The sequence below is a fragment of the Rhagoletis pomonella genome, unplaced genomic scaffold (assembly GCF_013731165.1).
Source record: "Rhagoletis pomonella isolate Grant_MI unplaced genomic scaffold, Rhpom_1.0 Rhpom_scaffold_00007, whole genome shotgun sequence".
NCBI classification, from domain to species: domain Eukaryota; kingdom Metazoa; phylum Arthropoda; class Insecta; order Diptera; family Tephritidae; genus Rhagoletis; species Rhagoletis pomonella.
Window position 1 is genome coordinate 2,025,778 of NW_023458561.1, and position 17,427 is coordinate 2,043,204.

Sequence of the window (17,427 nt, forward strand, 5' to 3'; positions counted from 1 at the left end):
CTGTGGTATGTCATTTTCGGCTGCCGAAGCATTTTCAGATCCCACCCGCCCCTGACTTTCCTTCCGTTGTCGTGTAGGGTCCTGGCTATCAGTATGTTCGATATTATTTTTATTTTTATTATTTGTGGTGCGGTATAAGTGCCTGCTGGTGTTTTGTTTGTTTTTTTTTTTGTTGTTTTTCTCCATAAGAATTCCCACGAGTGTAGGGCTCAGAACTTTCCGTCGTGTCATAGCCCCCAATAACACGGTAAGCCCGCCGTTACCCCCTGAGGTGGGCAGGTATCAGAGAGGTGCACCGCTAAAATACAGTCTGAATAACCCCGACTGCAAACCTATCCGATAGACACGGGCTATCTCGGATTAGGGGGGTGTGTGTTAATGACTCCCCAGTCAGGATTATTTGGAGGAGAGGAGGGAAGATGGGATGGGGTAGGATTAGGGATAGGGACGTCGGTGCGGTGATCTCGCATGGAAACTAGAGTGGCTAGTATCACACTTACCCAGCGGGCGAGGTTGATACAGCGGCATCAGATCACTTTACAAGCTTTTCTCTTAGCTCGTGGTGATATGTCGGTTGCCGAAGCAGCCGCCATATTACCACTTAAGCCCCATCCCCACGGCAAGGACACCGACAATGATGAGGAAGTAGGGGTTAAATTCACTCACGTTTTTTCTTAGGATGGTACCTTTTATATAGAAGAAGTGCTTAGTACCGTCAGCCAAAAAAAATTATTAAAAATGAACGCGATTTCCTAGTATCTTGAAAGGTTTACTATTACCTACTTAAATTTAATGGACTACAAAACTGCATACCTAAAACTTTTGAACAAAAAGTTTAAAATATTTGGGTGTAATTGTTAAAGTTTGTTGATATTTTATAATTTTGTAAGAAGTTTGAAATGTAGATTTATGTGGTTCTGGCTAGGTAATGTGCTAGACCTTTATAAGAAAAAACTATAAACATTAGATTAACAAAATAAAAAACCAAAACTGGTCAAAATATAACTGAACTTAATCAGCTGACCACAAGGGTATATAGACAATGGACGAGTCCGCGCATGGAGGGGGGCCCTCCTACCCTTCGTCCACCTCAACAAACAAATAAAGCTTGTCAGCCCTGTAAACCTACCTCTGACAACTGTCCCACAAATAGCTGTCACGAGTGGGACATACTTTTCTGTCGAATTATTCTTATCTAATTACGTGGAAACAACAACGCAATTATGGTAAATATTCTAACATGATGTAACAAACACGAAACAAAACCTCAACTTCTGTAATTAAATATAACAAGTTTTTTTGTCACGGGTGGGACAAGACCAATACTGCTTAATAATAACTCATAATATAGATAAAGCAGTTACACAATTTAATATATAACACAATTTTATTAAAAGTAGATGGGTTCTACTATATATTTTCGTACCAAACACTCATTCAACACAACCTACTTTAAACTCAATCAAAAAATTTACTTAGAACTTGATTTCAAAACGTAAAAAACATAATAAAAATGTATTTAAATCTTTAATTTGTTATTTTTTTGGTTGATTAAAGATTTTTACAAATGGCTTATCCACACGTTTGTTAGTTTTATAAAGGAAATAATTTTTGCACCGAGGTCCACTTTCCTATAGAACCTCCCATATACCAACCCTCTCGAGTATGCGCCCAATAACTCACATAAATTTCATCGCAATCGGATGAACGGCTTATATTCCAGTCATTCATTTTTATATGTAAATAATTTATATTTTCGCCTGGATGTTTTACAAGCGGTCCTTAAAGTATGCATATGGATCAAAACAAAAACAAGTAATTTTTAGCAAAAAAAAAACCGACTAAAAAAAATATATATATATATATATTTCATGATTCAATGATCGGATCTAAACCAAATTAGTACCACCTCTGAGACACTACCTTTCCGTTGCAAAAATAATTATCGAAATCGGTTGACGTGGTCCAAAGTTATGCGGTAACATACATACAAAAAAAAAATATTTCGACGAACTGGTAAGCTCCTCCTTTTTTGGAAGTCGGTTAAAAATGATAACTCACTCGATATTGAATTTCAACAAATTTATGTATAATGAATGATTTTTATTTTAAACTGGGATTTTGTTTTAATTTTTAGTCGAGAAGCCGACATTTATAACATTACCGGAGGATCAATCAGTACAGGACTATTTCCCGGCCGTTGTACATGTGCTGGCTCATGGCATACCGAAACCGACAATTGAATGGAAAAAAGGTCTTACGATAATCCACGACGGAATTAAGAAAATGAGTAACGAGGAAACGTATAGTTTAAAACATTTTTCACAAGGTTCAGATCAATTGGGAAGCCAATTTGAAATATCTAATTTTAAGCCTACAGATGCTGGAACGGTATGACTTTTGTTTTCATAAATTGCAGTCTTATTCAATTTGAGTTTTTCAGTATTCTGTTGTTGCTAAAAACCAAATAGGCTCCAGTGAGGCACAATTTCAACTTTCCCTTTTGGAATTGGCTCCATCATTTGAATCAAAGTTCGATAACGCCAAAGAAATATCTCAAGATGAAGACCTCGTCCTGCAGTGCAAAGTGCTCGGAAGTCCCCTTCCACTAATTCGTTGGTTTAAGGATGGTGAAGAATTGAAACCAAATGAGCAGTAAGTAAAACCAGAGCCTTGAAGTAATGATTTAAATTGTAATGATTACCGATTTAATTAATTTTTTTTTTCAATCTGCTAAATGAGTAATTAACATTATTTCCACTTTTAAATTAATAATCAGCATTAAAAATAATCAAACAATTATCGTATTTTTAGCCAATTGGTAAAAAAAATCAAATATAATAAAAAAAAAACAAATGCGATTAGTTCTACAATAAATTTACTTAGTTTTGATTAATTTTGATTATATATAATTATGTGAATTTTTTTCTGTGAACATAAATGTTCTCTCTTCTTCTAACACAACTTAAAAGACTGCAAGAAACGATGATATTATAACAAAAAGCATAATATATATGTACATAGATATAGAAAATATATTGGACCATGTCAAAACACTTGCAATGTGACCATAATAAGACTCAAATTTTAGCATTTGGGATAGTAATGACCATTACTCCACGCATCTCCCCTCTCTACAACCATTCTAAGAGCTCCCGCGTCGAGCGTTTAGTTTTCCCATACAAATTACACGTAAGAAAATAATTTCTTGCCTTTTGAGGTCAATATAATTTTCTAGGATCAATGAAAATGCTCGAAACTGTAAGAATACATTGTTTACATACTATTTAAGTATTATTCATTCTCAGATTATTTAAATTTCTAAATTATCATTTCGTAATCCCTTGTCATATTTTGGTCAAATCTAGTAAATGATCAAATCCCACGAGTTGTTTTTTTTTTTGGTGTTACTCTCTTCTGTCGGTAAAATAAAAGCTTAAGGATTCTTCTTGCATTTATTTCAATCATTGGAGTTCCAGAAACAAGTACAATAAAAATAATTTTACCCCTAAAACGTTTAATAACCTCCCACCTTATACCAGCCGATTAAAACTTATTAATCTTCCTACACTTTCAAGCCGCAGGCAAATGCTTGGTACAATTTTTATAGTTAAATTACTAACGGGCTCAATTTCAAGTCGGCTTCTTCTGGGCGAAGTTAGCCTTAATGTTCCCTCCCGGGTATCAAGACACTTTTGTCCCTTATTTCTGAAAGCTTCTAAAACTAATTTTGAATTGCACGACCCACTCCGTCGCTTATGCCAGGATTTTAACTCTCATTCCAGCACGTTTGATATATCAAATCCGCTTTTCAGCATTCAGAAATCGATACTGTCCTCTCTCAATAAATGAATCATTAAATGAAGACATAAAATCGGCTGATGAATTTAGTTCTGTAGCTGAACAGTTTTAGATCTCGACACTTAACAAACTCCTGCCTATCGTGACTCGGCGCAAAAATTGAAAATAATTACTGGTTCAGTACGTCATGCAGACTGCGCCCCTCGTGCGGATGGGCGGGAATGGAGGGTAAAAAAACCGTTGGGATTATTATTGGCGCTTACACATACGTTAGTGTTTGGCCGAGCTTCTCCTCCGATTTGTGGCGTGCGCCTTGATGTTGTCACACAAAGCGGAGGGACCTACAGTTTTACGCCGACTCCGAACGGCGATTGTGTTTTTATGAAAAACTGTTTTTCATGGCAGAAATGCAATGCGTTTAGTTTTCCCATAAAAATTACACGTAAGAAAATAATTTCTTGCCTTTTGAGGTCAATATAATTCTCTAGGATTAATGAAAATGCTCGAAACTGTAAGAATACATTGTTTACATACCATTTAAGTATTATTCAGGCTCAGATTATTTAAATTTCTAAATTATCATTTCGTAATCCCTTGTCATATTTTGGTCAAATCTAGTAAATGATCAAATCCCACGAGTTGTTTTTTTTTTGTGTTACTCTCTTCTGTCGGTAAAATAAAAGCTAAAGGATTCTTCTTGCATTTATTTCAATCATTGGAGTTCCAGAAACAAGTACAATAAAAATAATTTTACCCCTAAAACGTTTAATAACCTCCCACCTTATACCAGCCGATTAAAACTTATTAATCTTCCTACACTTTCCAGCCGCAGGCAAATGCTTGGTACAATTTTTATAGTTAAATTACTAACAGGCTCAATTTCAAGTCCGCATCTTCTGGGCGAAGTTAGCCTTAATGTTCCCTCCCGGGTATCAAGACACTTTTGTCCCCTATTTCTGAAAGCTTGTAAAACTCATTTTGAATTGCACGACCCACTCCGTCGCTTATGCCAGGATTTTAACTCTCATTCCAGCACGTTTGGTATATCAGATCCGCTCTTCAGCATTAAGAAATCGATACTGTCCTCTCTCAATAAATGAATCATTAAATGAACAGTTTTAGATATCGACATTTAACAAACTCCTGCCTATCGTGACTCGGCGCAAAAATTGAAAATAAATACTGGTTCCGTACGTCATGCAGATTGCGCCCCTCGTGCGGATGGGCGGGAATGGAGGGTAAAAAAAACCGTTGGGATTATTATTGGCGCTTACACATACGTTAGTGTTTGGCCAAGCTTCTCCTCCGATTTGTGGCGTGCGCCTTGATGTTGTCACACAAAGCGGAGGGACCTACAGTTTTACGCCGACTCCGAACGGCGATTGTGTTTTTATGAAAAACTGCCGAGGGGCGACCGCTGTTAAGAAAAAACCTTTTTTCTATATTTTTTTGCGATGTTGCTTTGACCAGGGCTTGAACCCAGGTGCTGCGGAGTGGAAGCGCGCACTGCTTACCACTACACCAAGCGGCAGACAAAAACGTTTATTCAAGCAAAAAGTACCGAAATTACTCATTTTTTCATTGTCACTCGAAGCTCGCGAATAATCATGCGAATATATTGTCACTAACAACAGAATTAAAACATCTACGTGGCCTAGTGACAAGTGCTTTAAACAACAAAGAAGAAGTCGTTAGCACAGCTTGCTTTGCCTGTTCAATACCTGCTGCTGTTTCCTCCGTCTCCTCTACTTCTCCGTCTTTATCGGCCACGATAACTGATACTGTGAGTGTGAGGGCGGGTTCGAATGCTTTGGCTGCTATCAATACGAGCGCTATAGGTACCTGCTGGTGAGAGTCGCTCTTCGCGCTCTGTTTGTTCTACCGTACCCGCTGCTTCAAGTGCTAGTGTTGCTGTTTCTGAGTCTCGGCCGACTGCTACTGCTTCATCTTCGTCATTTCCAGCATCTTCGCAAACTTGCAAAAAAAAAACAAAAGAGTTTAACTACGTTTCCACGATTCGTAATTCGCTCTCCGATTCGTCATTCGCCATCCAATTACCCTTCGAATTACGTCATTCGCCATACACAATTTTGAGGGCGAATTACCTCATTTGTTAGTAATTCAGACCGACTGACGAACGAATCGGAGCCTTCTCTAATATTTATCGGAATCATATCGAAGTTTTCACCGGCCTGGTTCCATTTGCTGGCACTTTTTCTAGTTGCTGGAAAACTAATTAATAAAATATATACTATATAAATTAAAATCTTTGATGATAACTCAAATTATTGCTCCATCTTCGATATTTGCAGTATACGAAAATAATTATAAATAGCGAAGAACAACAAGTAGAGCTGCCAAACGAATTACGAATTGGTGTCGTGGAAACAGGATAATTCACGAATTACTTAGCGAATTACTAAGAGAGTGAATTACGAACTCTTTGTGTGACAACTTAAAGGCGCACGCCACAAATCGGAGGAGAATCTCAACCAAACACTAACATATGTGCAAGCGCCAACCTATTATTATTATTACTAAATGATTTAACTTGTTAAATTTTCCAACAGCAATTGCATGGGATTTAACTTCATGTTGTATAAAAATTTCATACCGATTACCAGTACCTCAATAGAACGAAATATGTATTAATAAGCACCGGGGTAGGAAAAAGCCACCCTGGTGGAATGAAGAAATCAGGATTTCACGCAAGAACTGCAGGAAAACCTTCAATCAGGCTACTGCGTCTGGTAGTGAGGGACATTGGGAGACCTACAAGACAACGTTACGGGAGTACAAGAAGCTCCTAAGAAGGTCGAAAAGAACCTCATGGAAAGACTTCTGCAATGGGGTGGAGTCTATCTCAGAGGCAGGCAGGCTCAGAAAGATACTCTCAGGTACTGCCCAGAAAGCCCCAGGATGCTTGCAAAGACCTGACGGCTCCTGGACAGAGACCGAGGAGGAATCACTGGTCTGCTTCTTTGCACACACTTCCCGGGTGCCACGGATAGCATGCCGGTACAGCCACATCTAACTGGAGATCTTTCGGTCACTGGAGATTTCCTCACTAGGGAAAAGGTCATCTGGTCTATTGGGACATTTAAGCCCTATAAATCAGCAGGTCCGGATGGCATTGCCCCCATACAGCTGCAGCAAACACTTCAGCTAAGCTCAGCGTGGCTACACGCTATAATTAAGGGAGTATTAGCTCTTAACCATATCCCTAGAAAGTGGAGGGAATCAAGAGTGGTGTTCATCCCCAAGGCAGGGAAGGTGTCTCACAATAACCCAAAGGATTTCAGGCCCATCACCTTGTCGTCATTTCAACTGAAGGTTATGGAGAGACTGGTGGAGGTCCGTATCAGAGAGTCGGTTGGTGACAGACTCTCTACCACACAACATGCTTATACGAAAGGTAGATCTACAGAAACGGCGCTACATGAAATAGTGTCGTATATAGAGAGATCACTAGACATCAAAGAATATACGCTAGCAGCCTTCCTGGATATAGAGGGCGCCTTTAACAACATCATGCCGGAAGCGATAACGGCAGCACTGGCGGGCCTGGGCATCGACTCGCGCTTAGTTGCGCTCGTAAACCAAATGCTGAGATGCAGGGTGGTCCGGGCGGAGCTGGCGGGGGTATCGTTGACCAGGTTCGTAGAGAGGGGCACCCCGCAAGGGGAGTCCTATCCCCTCTATTATGGGTCGCAGCGGTAAACTCACTGCTGTGTGGCATGGAGGGGGGTGGCTGTAAGGTTATTGCGTATGCGGATGATCTTGCACTAACAGTAAGTGGGAAATTTCCACAGACTCTATGTGACATTATGCAGGTAAAACTGAAGGAAGTCGAGAGTTGGACAAAAAATAACGGGCTAGGGGTAAACCCAAGCAAGACAGAACTTGTACTGTTCACAAGAAGGTACAAAATCCCCCCATTGATAACACCAAGGCTGGCACAGACCACACTAAAATTAAGCGAATCCGCTAAATACCTGGGGATAGTCCTAGATAGAAAATTAAGCTGGATTCAAAACACCGAAGAGCGGGTGCGGAAGGCCACGGTTGCCCTATACAGCTGCAGGAGAGCAATCGGCCAAAAATTGGGTTTAACCCCGAAGCTAGTGCACTGGATATACACCGTCGTGGTGAGGCCCATACTTCTGTACGGGGTAGTGGTATGGTGGCCAGTGCTGGATAAGAAAGTAAACATTATTAAATTACAAAAAGTGGAGAGAACGGCCCTGATCTGCATTAGTGGTGCTCTCCGCACAACACCTACTATGGCAATGAACACGATCCTCAACATCATACCCATAGATATTATGGGACGACAATACGCTGCGTTTGCAGCCCTAAGACTACAGGGGCTTAAAAGCTGGAAAGTGGCTCGCTGTGGTCACACTACAATTCTGAGAAACCGACAACTACCGAGTACAAAGGACTACTGTGTACCAAGGCTCACTTTCACTAAAGGTTATAGCGTAACGCTACCTAGCAGGGAATCATGGCTCGAAGGAGTTCCGGGGTCTAGAGATGCCATAAGATTCTACACGGACGGCTCCAAACTAGAAAATAGGGTAGGAGGAGGCGTCTACTCGGAGAAATTGGGAATAAAAAGATCATTCCGACTACCTGACCACTGTAATGTCTTTCAAGCCGAATTGGCAGCCATACAAGAAGCCGTTGACAGCCTAAAACTAGCTGTTATCGCCACTACGGAAATATATATATACTCAGACAGTCAGGCGGCCCTTATGGCGCTTGACTCTGTCACTATAAATTCGGAAACAGTTGCCAACTGCCGCAAATCACTTAACGTGATGGCAGAGCAGTTCGCTTTGCACCTGGTATGGGTACCGGGGCACAGTGACATACCAGGAAATGAGAAGGCAGACGAGCTTGCAAGGGCGGGTACTTCCTCTCCACTTTCACCAGCCTGGAAGAGGGTGGGTATGCCACTCGCTTCCTGCAAGCTCTTACTAAGGGAGAACTTCCTTGAAGAAGCGGCCTCCAGATGGGAGCGCACTGAAAACTGTAATACAACGAAGCTTACATGGCCAAAATGGGATGTACGGAGATCGAGAGAAATTCTCACTCTCAACAAAGGCGATATGTCACTGGCCATTGGTCTGCTCACAGGACATATTTTGATAGGAAGGCACGCAGAACGCCTCGGGGTTAGTCACAACGACTACTGCAGGAGCTGCCACGACGAAGAAGAGCCTGAATCAATAAGGCACTTACTCTGCGATTGCCCAGCACTGGGCAGGAAAAGACAGAAATTCCTAGGTATAGTTCTTCTAGACGATCTAAGCGCGACTGCTAAGTTTGGAATACGGCAGTTGCTAAGGTTTGCAGACTCCACAAACTGGTTTAAGGAATAGGGGTTTTCTTTGGATCCATGTGGTATCACAATGGGCCCTGATCGGGCCTAAGTGTGCTGGCGCCCTCTGGGCCTAGCAGCCACTTCAACCTAACCTAACCTAACCATGTATTAATTTTTACTATAAAAGTACATATATGTAAAATCAAAACTTTAAAGAGATTTTAGTTTTTTGAGTTATAACGGTATTGAAGTAAATGAGCGTTATGTTCCTTTACACTTTCGCCAGAATGCCCGTTGGGGCATCAATGTAAATAAAAAAAACAATATTTTATATAATTTTTTTACCTAAAAAAGTTTTTAACATGTCAATACTTTTTAGTATTCGCAATATTTACTCAGCCGCTGTGGTGTAGTGGTAAGCAGTGCGCGCTTCCACTCCACAATGCCTGGGTTCAAACCCTGGTCAAAGCAACATCGCAAAAATATAGAAAAAAGGTTTTTTCTTAACAGCGGTCGTCCCTCGGCAGGCAATGGCAAACCTCCGAGTGTATTTCTGCCATGAAAAACAGCTTCTCATAAAAATACAATCGCCGTTCGGAGTCGGCGTAAAACTGTAGGTCCCTCCGCTTTGTGTGACAACATCAAGGCGCACGCCACAAATCGGAGGAGGAGCTCGGCCAAACACTAACATATGTGTAAGCGCCAATCTATTATTATTATTATTAATATTTACTCAGTACATGTCAAAAAGTACTACTCAGTACCATGAAAAGTATTATATTCTGTAATCGGTACTCGTATCGTTCTATCACTAGGCGTGCCTTGTTGAACTCAACAAAAATTGCTCAGTCGGTTACAGTGCCAAATAAGAAGAAGAAGATGAGTATTTCACATAAGGTTTGTTTCACATGCTTTCGGGCTGTTTCGGTAATTACAGCGTAAAAATAAGTTACTTTCTCACAAATGTCAAAAATGTGTCAACACGTGCCAAGAGTTCCCAGAACATGAGGAACGCAAAATCCACATTTCGTGCCAGGAATAAAAAAACAAACAATGATTTTATGTGTATTTATCTTGCATGGCTAATAAAATTTGCAAATACCTTCATTTCTGAAACTTTAGAGCTATTTCCATTATTTTATTGTACAAAATTTGCTTTCGGATGTAAACAGACAACAGCTTTTATTTAAAACTGACTGACCAATATCTCCAAACCTAAAGTGGCTGGCGGGATAAGATAAAATGAAAATGAAAGATAAAACCCTTTGTTTTTAACTACATTAAGTATCTTTTCTTAACTGTATTTATTTGCACCAAAAACTAAACTAAACAAAGTGACTTAATTTTTTAAAACCAAAAAAAAACTGGGACATATTTTAAAATTCACGTGGTATCAGCTATTTTGCATCAATTCAATACTTTGTGTGATGACCTTTTGCTTTTAATACAGCCTCTAATCGTATATTCATAGACGCAACTAAATTCGCAGCCAACGCTACTGGTATAGAGTTCCAAATTTCTTTAACCGCCTCCTGTAGCTGATTTTCCTTATGGACCGTCCTTTTCCGTAGTTCTTTCTCCACATACGCGTATAAATGCTCCATGGAATTCAAGTGCGGACTTTGAGGAGGGTGTGGTAGCACAGATTTTGTGTTGTAAAGCAACCTTTCTTTGGCAACCAAGGCAAACCAAGTTATCATGAACAAAGAAACTGCGAGCCGGCAAATTGAATTTTTCCGTGGTTTCGGGGAGATACCCTTTAAGGATATTAAGATAATCCATTTTGTTCATTTTTCCCTCAATAAAGTGCAAGGACCCGGCACCACTTGCCGCCATTGCACCCCATACCATAACGTTACCCCCTCCGTGTTTAACTCTCCCAACCACATTGGGCGCATCCAGTACTGAACCTTCCCTCCTCCATACGAATCGGCGTCCATCGGATCCAAAAATGTTAAACTTGGACTCGTCCATAAAAATAACGCTTTTCCAAAACTCTGGTGGCTTATTTATGTAACACTTAGCGTAGTCCAGGCGTTTTTATTATTTTACAACGCTTTTATCAACTTATTTTATGTATCTATGGCAAACCTAGTCTAGATATCAACCTTGTCGTAGGTATCCTATCAAAGACATACAATTAGAAAAACTCTAGAGATAGATGTCGCCTCGCCAGAAGATGTTAAAAATATGCACTACATACGATATAGCGGAAATGGACGACACGCAATTTCTTTAAATGAAATTAATTGCTGCTATATGTATGTATGTACATATGTAGGCATATACTAAATGTGAGCAAACAACATCGTACTTGCATAGTCTTCCGTTCTCTTTCACTGCAAGATGAATTATTTTAATATCTATTGCAAAATTTTGTACAGACAAGACTAAAAAGTAGAAAATAATACTGAGCTAAGCTCGTATAAATAGCCGAGTTTGTATTGTTGCTTTGCGTGTATTTCGCCATTTAAGCGAGTGTAATTTTGTAGCTCGGTTGCAAAAGAATGCACCTACTATAAATGTAGCAAAGCTATTTATGGAAAATTCTAGATATCAACCTAGTATAGATATCAACCTCGTTGTAGGAGATACAATTAGAAGACTCTAGATGTCGCCCCGCCAGAAGAAGTTAAATATTGCGTGGGCGCATGTAATACACTTGAATTGATATGAAAAGTAACATATGTATGTATGTGGGCATATGAATAACGACCGCTTAAAATCGATCTCAAATTTGTACTTTCGCTGTAGAATGTTATGTAGTTTGACTATTGTCAATGAAATCGAATGCTTTGTACTGCATGCGCTCCACCTTTTTCATTTTCAATGTCATTAATTGTTTATAATGACTTTTGCTAAAATTTCAAAATCAAAAGTTATCAAAACAAATTCTGTGGGACTGAGAAATATTATTTTCTACTTTTTAGTCCATTTATAAAAGCGTTGTATATTAAAAAGTTTTTATTTTATTTTATTTATTTTACATTCTGCTTGGATAAAAGCGGCTTCTTTCGGGGTGTATACGCTCTGTACTCATTCGTATGAAGAAAATTCTTAATTGTTTGAGGATGAGCGTCTATAGTTTGTCTTTCCTTCAGCTCGTTTGCAATTTCCACCGCCGGATTTTCTTGGACGTATCTCACAATACGCCTTTTTGTTTGCTCAGACGAAATCGTCGCTGGCCTTCCGCTACCATTTGGACGATTTTTATAACCATTTTTTTTTTAATGCCTTTAATATATTGAAAACTGTGAACCGAGGTTTCTTCACCGTTTTAGCAATTTGGCGAATAGCAATGTCTTCATTATAGTATTTCAGTATGAGATCCTTCAATTCTTTAGAGTAGGGATGCCCAAATCAGCACATATGTGTCTCGCGGGCGACTGCGCGTGCAAAGCTTTGCACAGCGGTGCTGGGCAAGCGCGGAAGCAAAAAGTTATCGAAAGGGGAAAACGAAGTCAACAGAATAGTGAGATTGTATGTGTGACAGTGATGGAAAATGAGTGTGCATTGTGCCATTTTGGCCCTTTCGGAAGCAGCCTGCACCTTCAGCACAATCGATTGATTTTCGGCACTATTTTTGCGTAACTCAATGCAACTAATAAATATTTCTTTCGGATCCGCAATTAAAAATATATTTTTTACATTTAATCGTATGTGCTTAAACTGATAAATGATAAAACATAGAAACGCAAGCAGAAGAATCTCGCTTCCACATTCTGCATATGCGCTTAACATTTTTGTTTAAACAAATTTGTCGAAATTTCATCTCTAAAACTCGTGCGTTTAAGTGTTTTTAGATCAGAAGTTTAATTAGAAGTAAAAGTAATTGTATGTACATCATAAGAATGTCAGTACAAAGTAAACTCAAAGAGGATACACGTTGTTGCGGTGATGCCAGACTTTAACACTCCTCCACAACGTGGATTCCTCTTTTACAAAAATTCTAATAATCATTTACAACAAATTCATTTGCTTGGTAAATTGTACATGTTTAGACTTCGACAAATTCTTCGTAAATATATCCGCCGTCATCTGTTCCGTGGGGCAGTACCTTAATGCAATCTTTCTCTCGACTATCAGCTCGCGTATGTGATGATATCGAACATCGATATGTTTAGTGCGGCTGTGATGCACTGGATTGGTTGCTAACTTCTCCGCCCCTTGATTGTCAATGTGTAGCACAACTGGATCGTCTTTCCAAAAACCGATTTCTTTCAGTAAGCGTTGCAAATATACTGCTTTCTTGGCGGCATTTGATGCGGCCATGTATTCAGCCTCTGTGCTGCTTAACGCGATTGTATTCTGCTTCTTCGATTCCCATGATATAGTGCAGTTGCCATACATGAACACGAAGCCTGTGTACGATTTACGATTATGGGAATCGCTTCCCCAATCGGCGTCAACATAACCTTGTACACGCTTGCCACCTGCACTGTAAGAAAGTTTAAGACTCATACTGCCTTGCAAGTCCCTTAATATATGCTTCGCTGCAGCCATATGCTCCATGTGTGGGTCTTCGTTTCTTTGCGACAGCTTCGAAACCGAATGAATAATGTCAGGTCTTGTTGTGACCCCTAAATAAATTAGTGCTCCAATGAGCGATTGGTATTGTGTTACATCTGCTTTGACGCAATTTTCATTGCATGCCACTTGATAGCCCTTCTCCAAAGGAATCGCCACACTCTTGCATTTGTCCATACCATATTGTATTAATAAGTCACGTATATACTGCTTTTGACTTACGGTAATAGAACCAACTTCACCATCTCGATCGATTTCCATCCCTAGGAAATGTTGTAATGCGCCTTTATCTACTACGTCGAATCTGTCAGATATGAGTGTCTTTACCCTGAGATGTTCTTGCAAGCAATGATCATGTCGTCAACATACACTGCGATGAGAACTAACTCATCCCCCGAATTCAGCTTATACAAACATGGCTCATCATCGCATGCTACAAAACCAATTTGTCGAAGGACCTCGTCGAGTTTGAAGTTCCACTGCCTGCCAGATTGTTTCAAGCCATAAATCGCCTTTTGTAATTTTAAAACTCTTCTTGGTTGTTTCTGGTCAATAAAACCTTCAGGCTGCTGCATATATATCTCGTCATCTAAATCGCCGTACAAGTACGCCGTGCTTACATCTAGCTGGTGAAGGTGCATCTTCTCTTCGACCGCTATTGCCATCAGCATACGTATTGTAGCGTGCCGTACTACTGGCGAGAAAGTTTCTCGGTAGTCGATACCAAATCTTTGTTCGCACCCCTTTGCTACCCGTCGTGCCTTGTAGCGTTCAATTTCTCCGCTCTTATTGCGTTTTAAAGCGAACACCCACTTATTTTTAATTGCCTTCTTACCTGGCGGTAGCTCAACGTACGTCCACCTTTTATTTTTCTCCAGCGCTGCGAATTAGACCTGCATAGCATTCTTCCACTCATTGAATTTGCGACTCGAAAGGGCCTCCTCGACGCTCGTAGGAACACTCTCACTCGTTATGCTGTTGACTACGTTGTACTGCTTTTTGGGTCGTCCACGCTGACCAGTTCGTAGCAATTTCGGCCTACCTTGGTAACGTCTTCAGATATCTCCTCCTGGTTGTCACTGCTATTATCATATACCGACTCACATGCTCCTTCTGCATCTGCACTGTCATAGGATGAACTGTCGCTCTCCAACTATTTTGCATATTCTCTTCCCCGAGAAAAACTTGGAGTACATCATCATTTTCGCTACTTTTATCACCATCACTGCATGCTTTGCTGTTATCAACGAAATTTTCATTAAAGAGTACATCTCTCTTTACAAAAATTGTATTTAGCTCTTCGTCGTACAAACGGTACGCCTTGCTTTCGAGTGAATATCCAACCATAATAAGCTGTTTTCCTTTTGCTGCAAACTTTTCTCGTCGTGCTTTATCAAGCGCCACTGCAACAGCACCAAACGTTTTCAAGTGGCCGACCTTTGGTTTTCGATTAAACCACATTTCGTACGGAGTTTTGTTCTTTAGAATTGCTGTTGGGCATCTGTTTTTCAGATATGCAGCCGTTGATACCGCTTCCGCCCACAAACTCTGCTTTACATGCGCATGTAACAACATGCTCCTCGCCATCTCTACCAGAGTGCGATTTGCTCGCTCAGCCACCCCATTCTGTTGCGGCGTATGTGGCACTGTTAACTCGTGTCGTATGCCGTGCTGCCTCAAGAACGCGTCAAAGTATTTATTGACATACTCCTTGCAATTATCGCTCCTTAGCGCTTTGATTTTGCAGTTTGTTTGCCGTTCTACGTAAGTTGTGTACATTTTAAACTTTTCAAGCACTTCGCTTTTGGCTTTCAGAAAATAAACACAGATAAATCTCGACTTATCATCTATTAGCGTCAACAAATATCGCGAGTCTCCAATTGATTTCACGTTAACAGGGTCGCAAACATCAGAGTGGATTAGCTCTAACAGCTTTTCTGATCTGCGCTCTGTTGCCTTAGGAAATGGTAGCAGAGAACTTATAATTATATGAGTGTGAAGCCCAATCAACTAAACTACGTAAAGAATTGCAAGTCGGCGGCAGAGGCTTGGCAGAAATTGCTGGAAGTGCACAAGCCGTAAGGGCCGGTACAGAAAGTTAGCTTATACAAACAGCTCTTGAAGTTTCTCAATGCTTTTACGGAAATCGCCGATAAGCTTGCGGAGATTGGCATAGTCATTCAAGAAGAATTGTTAAGTATAATTCTGCTTTCAAGTTTACCTAAATCGTTTGAAAATTTCTTCGTAGCGATAGAGACACGTGATAGTTTGCCTTCACTCAGCGCCTTAAAGTTAAAGATTTTAGAAGAAGGTGAGAGGAGAAAGCGACAAAATGAATCGTCAGACGAAGGCGGACAACAGGCCTTTATTGCCCGTGAGCATGCCAAAAAGCAAAAGAAAAAGTTTAATGGCAAGTGCTTTGCATGCGGGAAGAAGAGCCACTTTGCCAATAAATGCAAGGAAAAGCAAAAAGATGGAAAGGCAGAGAACTTATAATTTTATAAGTTCTCTGGAAATGTAGATAGAACTTCATATGTGTATAGAAAAGTACAAACCCAGCAAACATTTGGAGTAACAAATAAGTCAATTTTATTTCTTAAACTGATTCGCATTATATCTTTACAGAAGACTATAAGGATTAATCATTAAAATAATAAATTTTAATAGTTTAAGTTTTTAATTTATATTTTTATGCAACCACATATATCATATATCGTCACCGGAAATGCAATACGACGGAAAAAACATCGTTCCTTATAAAAAATTCAAAATTCTCTTTTGATTAATATGATGGATTTCATCGAATTACAACTCCTCACATCGTTTTATCAAAAAAAAATATTAGTCACGAATTTTTCTACTTTATTGAAGTTGCTTTTTACGACTTTTTCCATTTCAGATGACGATATGTATAACAAAGATACTAACACATACTTCCATATACATATGTATGACAGAAACTTTCGGAAACTTTCCGATATTTTGATATTTTCAAAAACAAAAAAAAACTAAAACATTCATTATATGAATTTCACACATATATATATTTATTGATTCTAATTCGAGCTAATTGAATATCTAATTGCATTAGCAGAAGTCAATTAGATTCCTAATTGTAAAGGTAAACCAATTTTTTTTTGCTAATGGCAACTAATTGCAATTAGTTTTACCATTGGAATAAAAATTTCAATTATCTAATGGGAATTAGTTGAACTAATTCTAATTGTTTGATGAATTAGAGAATATAAACCAATTGCATCAATTGCTAATTCTAATTGGAATTTAACATGTATGAACAAAATACAGTTTAAAAAAATAAACTTAATGCAGTGAAAATCAAAAGAGTTTTATCTTCCATTTGCATTTTATCTCATTACGCTACCACTTTAGGTTTGGAAATATTGGCTTGCAAAGAAAAAATTAGTGAACGTCCCAGTTTTTTTTGGTAATAATTTTTTGTTGAATTTGGTAAAAAATAAAAAAAAATCGGAAAAACTGTGAGTTATGAGTTGTCGATGTTTAACAATCGATATGTGTTTAGTTTAGTACCTTCAAAAGGACTTCTTTTTCGAAGGAGTCGTCAATCCTACATCAACAGCGCAGAAAAATGCCAATTCTCGTTCTGTAAACAAATGGAGGGGAAAAAATTCTCACTCTTGATGAAAAAGTAATTTTTGATTTAGGCGTTTGACCAATTATATATTTCTATCGAAGTTGTATGTGAAGCACCGAATCTTTTTTTTGGAAAATAGAGTTATTTTGGAATCTGC

The 17,427-nt window shown here is 39.2% G+C and overlaps 1 protein-coding gene across 1 annotated transcript in view; it reads left to right on the forward strand.

Annotated features, from left to right (window-relative positions):
* LOC118743562 (obscurin) overlaps positions 1 to 17,427 on the forward strand; it is a 434,461-nt gene that overhangs the window by 369,907 nt on the left and 47,127 nt on the right. The window contains exons 23-24 of the mRNA XM_036476326.1: positions 2,138 to 2,391; positions 2,444 to 2,655. Coding sequence (XP_036332219.1) covers positions 2,138 to 2,391; positions 2,444 to 2,655 — 466 coding nt within the window. The remainder of the gene's footprint in view (positions 1 to 2,137; positions 2,392 to 2,443; positions 2,656 to 17,427) is intronic.